This window comes from Ziziphus jujuba, chromosome 12 (assembly GCF_031755915.1).
Source record: "Ziziphus jujuba cultivar Dongzao chromosome 12, ASM3175591v1".
Lineage (NCBI taxonomy): Eukaryota > Viridiplantae > Streptophyta > Magnoliopsida > Rosales > Rhamnaceae > Ziziphus > Ziziphus jujuba.
Genome location: NC_083390.1, coordinates 4632168 through 4637359, shown reverse-complemented (window position 1 = coordinate 4637359; position 5192 = coordinate 4632168). Strand labels below are relative to the sequence as shown.

Below are 5192 nucleotides of genomic sequence, written 5' to 3'. Positions count from 1 at the left end.
TAAAATTCAAAGTAATTTGTGAAAAAAAAAAAAAAAAAAAAGGACATCTTGTTTTGTAAAATATATTTAGCTGCAACGAAAATTTTTATTATATTTTATTATTTTTTTGAGGACTAGCTAAGATGACCCACTCACTCACTATAAATATATGGTCACGCAGCTTACAAATTAATTGGAAAGTTGAAGGCTTTTCTAATATTTTCCAGCAGTCATTTAAAACACTAGTACATGCATTTTTATCAAACAGAGAAAACTATAGGCAGCTATCCTTTATTAATTCCACAAAAAATAATTGAAATACAATGAAAACATAAAAACATAATCAATTACACCAATAAATAATCAATCAAATACGAATCCTGTCTGTTTATCGAAAGGAAATCAAGCTGAATCCAGAAGCCCCTTATAATTTACCTTCAAAAATCAACATATTTTCTTCCTCCAATGCAACCCAAGCCTCAATTCCATCACCTTGTTTGGTATCCACCAAAACTATTGTGTTCTTGAACGCTACAATCGTGCTACTTACCCAAACAGGCTTTCCAAATCCGTAATCAGTTTCATACAATGGAAATTTACACCAACTTGCGCAACTATAACGTTCCATATCCTTATAACATTCTCTCCCTTTGAAAAATTCCCTGATTACTGAAAAGCCTTCTTCTCCATTAAATTTGCTTGCCTTCAAGCTAAATGAATTCACAGCTTCCTTCATCTCATACACCATGATTTTCAAATCCATTTCGTCTTCTTTTATTACCAATGGAGCTAACCAGAAAAGATTACCAATGAAGTTTTTCGGCAATGGCGGATTCATCCTTCTGCGTAAATCCACTGCCTGAAACAACACCGACGGTCTTGTCGACCCTGTTATCGATCGAGAAGCAGACATTACGCCTTTCAAGATCAGGGCCAAAACAACTTCAACCCGAGACGGGTATTGTTTTCGGATCGGACCAACTTTGGCTTTGAGCCAGCAATCTTTGAAGCTTCGAACACGAATCTCTTCGTCATCAACTTTCCGGGTGGGGGCATGTAGTTTGGCCGTGGCTTTGAGGACGCAGTTTGGCTGCAGCCGCGCAAATTTGAAGTCCAGCTATCAAGGAAAGTTATCAGAGACGATACACAACTTGTGGGAAAGACAGACGCTAATGGCGGTCCCTCCACATTGAAACCTCGTGAACTGGATAATCCCCATGCAACCTGGAGCAAAATCACGGGTTGTGGGATCGTTGGTGGGAGGGAAATGGTTCAGCAATTTAGCATCAGGTTTGGTGAGAAACTCATAAAGATTGCAATCCACATTGGCTTCGACGAAAAGAGCTCCTTCGTCGTTGCAATAGACGGAAATTTCATCTTTGAGCTTCCCTGCCATTGGATAGAATGAAGTTAAAGTTTCAGCGAGAGAGTTCTTCATGTGTTGGGAGTTACTTCTCTCCAAACTGTTTGGTCGGCATTGATGATGATCATAGATGTCGGCGTCGTCGATTTTGGTGTCTGCAGAGTAGAAGAGAACGATAAGGCCATAGATTGGAGGATGGATTTGATACAGAAGAGAAAGGTTGAAGTTTTTTAGATGAGTAGGAGTTGGAGAAGAGGGTTGATCCTCTGTTTTGCTGTAATATCAACTTTCAACTCCATTTCTTTTTCACTTACTCTTCCTTGCTTTTTTTTTTTTTTTTTTTGTTTGGGCTGTGCTTCAGTTAACGTTGTAGCTGTGCATTCTTATAATGGGGGTTTACAAATCTCCAACTTGTTTAAATTACTCAAAGAAATATTGCAATTTGCTGTTATTAGAGTAAAATGGTTTACAAATCTCCAACTTGTTTAAAATGGTTTCAACTCACTAAACATTGCCAGTTTGCTGTTAATAGCGTAACCATTATTCCTGGCCAGCTGCTTATTTGACTTTTCAAACTTTCGACTAAACTATTCGGGTTATCTGAGTTATTTCATAAAGTCAACTACTTAAAAAAAAAAAAACAGTCAATGTCATTAAAAAACTACTAAAAGAAGAAAGTCAATAGCTAAAAGTACTTTTTATATAATGTGTATTTCGCAATTGATGTATTTGGCAATATTTCCAAGTTGAGAGAGTGTGTAGCCTCAATTCTTTTTTATTTACGTTAAAATTTTAATATATGTAATAAGTGCAACTATAATTTAATTTAATATATATATATATATATGTCTTATATCTACACTACCATTTTTTTAGCCAGTTCATGCCAAGAAGCTTGTACCTGCTTAGAAAAATAAAAATTTGATATTTAATTTCTAGTGATTAATCTAGTTGCTTCCACATGGAAACACTTGGCAACCCTCCTTTATTAATTATCATTGAAAAACACATTCATTCAAGTTCAATCAGTTTTTTTTTTTTTTTTTATGTATTCAGTATAGAATTAAATTTTTGTTATATAGAGAATTTAAAAACTTGGAGCGATTCAAGACAAATTTTCAAAAGACACTATAGAGTTGGTTACTATTTAATATAAATTTTTAAAAGCCTTTAAAAAATCTATAAAAGTTGTGAGATATTCATTTAAGATTTTTCAAAATTTAATAAAAATAATGTGGTATTCATAATATTAATGATTTTTATTAACATTTTAAAGTCGGGACATTTTGAAGCCAAATATGGGAGTACTTATTTAAAAGATTCTCCATCCTTTTACTTTTGAAATAACTATAACTAAATTTATCCCACAAGCTATTTTTGCTCTTTCCTTTCCTAATTGGAAAGAACTCTAGTGCTTCCAGAGTACCCATTGGTTATTTCGGTTACTTTCTACTTCTTCGAAATCAAAAAGCTCAAAAAAATACTAGATTGCTAATTTATAAACAAAGAGGAATAATAAAAAAACATTATTTTACATTTTATCACACAACTATTTTTTACTAGTTTTATTTAAATTTCACATGTTTCTTCGGTTTTTGATAAAACAATATATAGTTTTGATAATATATTAATATCTTTTTAATGTCCCGTCAAGAATGAATTAGAGTACTATCTAAAATAACATTGTTTTATATAACTAAAAATAAAATTGACTTGATAATGTAATCAGTTATAGAAAAACAGTTCAGTCTAATCCAATGCAATTCAACAACCAAATATCATAGAATCTAATTTGGAAAACAATTAATATGTAAATACATATCATAGAATCTAATTTCTGTTAAATTTTAAATAATGTTACATCCATCGTACAGTCTATCAAATTTGAAATGTTTGATTTCACGATCTCAAAAATCAAAATTTTCTATCTGTTAACTTTCCAAACGAAACCTTTTAATCTTTGTCCAAATTTGGGTTTTGATGCAACTCCATTTTATTCTCACTTTGGTTACAGAAGAAGGATGCCTCTGCAACACTAACATAAATATGGCAATAGCAGCAAGAAAAAAAGTTGCTTATGGATTTCTCATCATAAACTTAAAGGACGTAAACAACCCACATGAGATATCAAGTACAAAAATGGTTCAACCTTTAAACAACCATCTACTAAATTATCCATTCTTGGGAGAAAAAAAAAAAAAAAAAAAAACAAAACAAAACAAAACAAAACAAAAACAAAAACAAAAAGAAGTTGACATGAGCGGGAAGGTCAATGAGACAGGTAAATGCTAATAATAGTATTATAAACTGAAAAAAGCACTTTACGACCTTGAAATAGATTATTTCATATGAGAATGCCTCCTCATCCTCAGTCCTTGCAACCATATCAATCAATTGCTTGGCGTCCAAATGCTTCTTGCTTAGAAAAATGTCAAAAAAAAAAAAACACCTGGTTGAACTATTTCTATGTTTTGCGTTGAGAATGGAGTCGTAAATTAAAGCTTGCAATTATATTGAAAAATGTGTAAAATCTTTGGTTTTGGACTAAAAACATAATTAAAAATATTTCAACATTGTCAAATGCCCAAAATTAAAGGATAAAAAAGGGTAAAAATAAATGTCAACGCTTTTTTTAATTTATTTAATTGCCTAGTTTTATTTTATTTTATTTTTAGAATGAGAATAAACAGAACCTTTCAACTGCAAGGAGGCTCTGGTGAAGGAGAGAATATAACTTTAATTGGAAAAATTTTATTATTAAAATGACAACATATAGATGCTTCCAGACGATGGGTCTCAATCTCCTAGTGCCATTTAAAATGATGCTTAACATCAACCCGTACTGCCTGTGTCTCCAATTATATTAATCGGAAAATTTCTTGCTTTTTTGCTGTGCTTCATCAGTGAACTTTGTCGGTTTTCGTATTCTTATATAAGGAGGCTTTCCTCTGTCCAACTTGTTCTGAGAAAATTGTTTCAAACTCACCAAAGATTGCCAATTTGCTGTTAAAAACGTTACCCCTAGATAGCTGGTTATTTTTTAAGAGGCTGAGAGACGGTGTGTAACTGTTTTTTTTTTTTTTTTTTTTTTTTTTTGGGGGGGGGGGGGGGGGGGGGGGGGGGGGGGAACACTGATTCATTATAATTGGAGGAGCAGTGGGGAATTTCATTTAGATCAATTTTTTTTTTTTTTTACACTAACATTAAAATTTTAATAATAAGTGCTATTATAAACGCTTGTACGTTTGATTTTGAAGATAGATATATACATATATAGACATAATCAAAGCGATTAATTAGTAAAAGAATTCACCAAAAAAGATTAATTGGGAGGAAAGGTCTAATCAGTCCATCTAATCAGTTTGTCGACTTATCTTGTTAGGTGGGTGAAAAGAAAAGAAATCAATTATTCTTTGGATAGATTATATGTGTCCAACACAACGTGAAGGCCGCATGAAGTATAATCACTTCCTGAGGGAATAAATTGTTATTTAATGAATTGTTTATTCTTCTTTCGTGATTTCTTGTACTATTTCGAAAAATCTTATACATGCTCCGTTGTACAAGAAAGAATATTATACCTAACAATCCTATCACTAATTACAAGTTATAGACACAAACAACGGCCCCACGCCCCCAAAAGAAAAAAAGGAACAAACCAAGCTGAATAGATTAAATAAATATTCTGTAACGAAAACTCTTATCTGATTAGCGTTTTAATCCTAATCTATAATACTTTTAAGCGCAAAATTTAAAGAGATGCAAACTGATTGGACGACCTTGTACATCTCCATATCTATTTTTTTTTTTTTTTTTTTTTTTTTGGTTTTTGAGAAACATATATAAATGT

General features: G+C 32.0%; 1 protein-coding gene across 1 annotated transcript; it reads right to left on the bottom strand.

Moving 5' to 3' along the window:
• Positions 1-403: 403 nt before the first annotated feature.
• Positions 404-1375, bottom strand: LOC107428406 ((13S,14R)-1,13-dihydroxy-N-methylcanadine 13-O-acetyltransferase AT1). Its single transcript, XM_048461955.2, has 2 exons — positions 1148-1375; positions 404-1096 (listed from the first exon to the last, which is right to left on the bottom strand). Exons 1-2 carry the CDS (start codon positions 1373-1375, stop codon positions 404-406), a joined length of 921 nt encoding a protein of 306 aa, XP_048317912.2.
• Positions 1376-5192: the final 3817 nt, after the last annotated feature.

Coding starts and splice junctions, on each gene's coding strand:
- LOC107428406 (XM_048461955.2), bottom strand. CDS start 1,375: ATGGCAGGGAAGCTCAAAGATGAAATTTCCGTCTATTGCAACGACGAA. Junction 1,097..1,147: donor GTGGAGGGACCGCCATTAGC/GTCTGTCTTTCC, acceptor TTTCCTTGATAG/CTGGACTTCAAATTTGCGCG.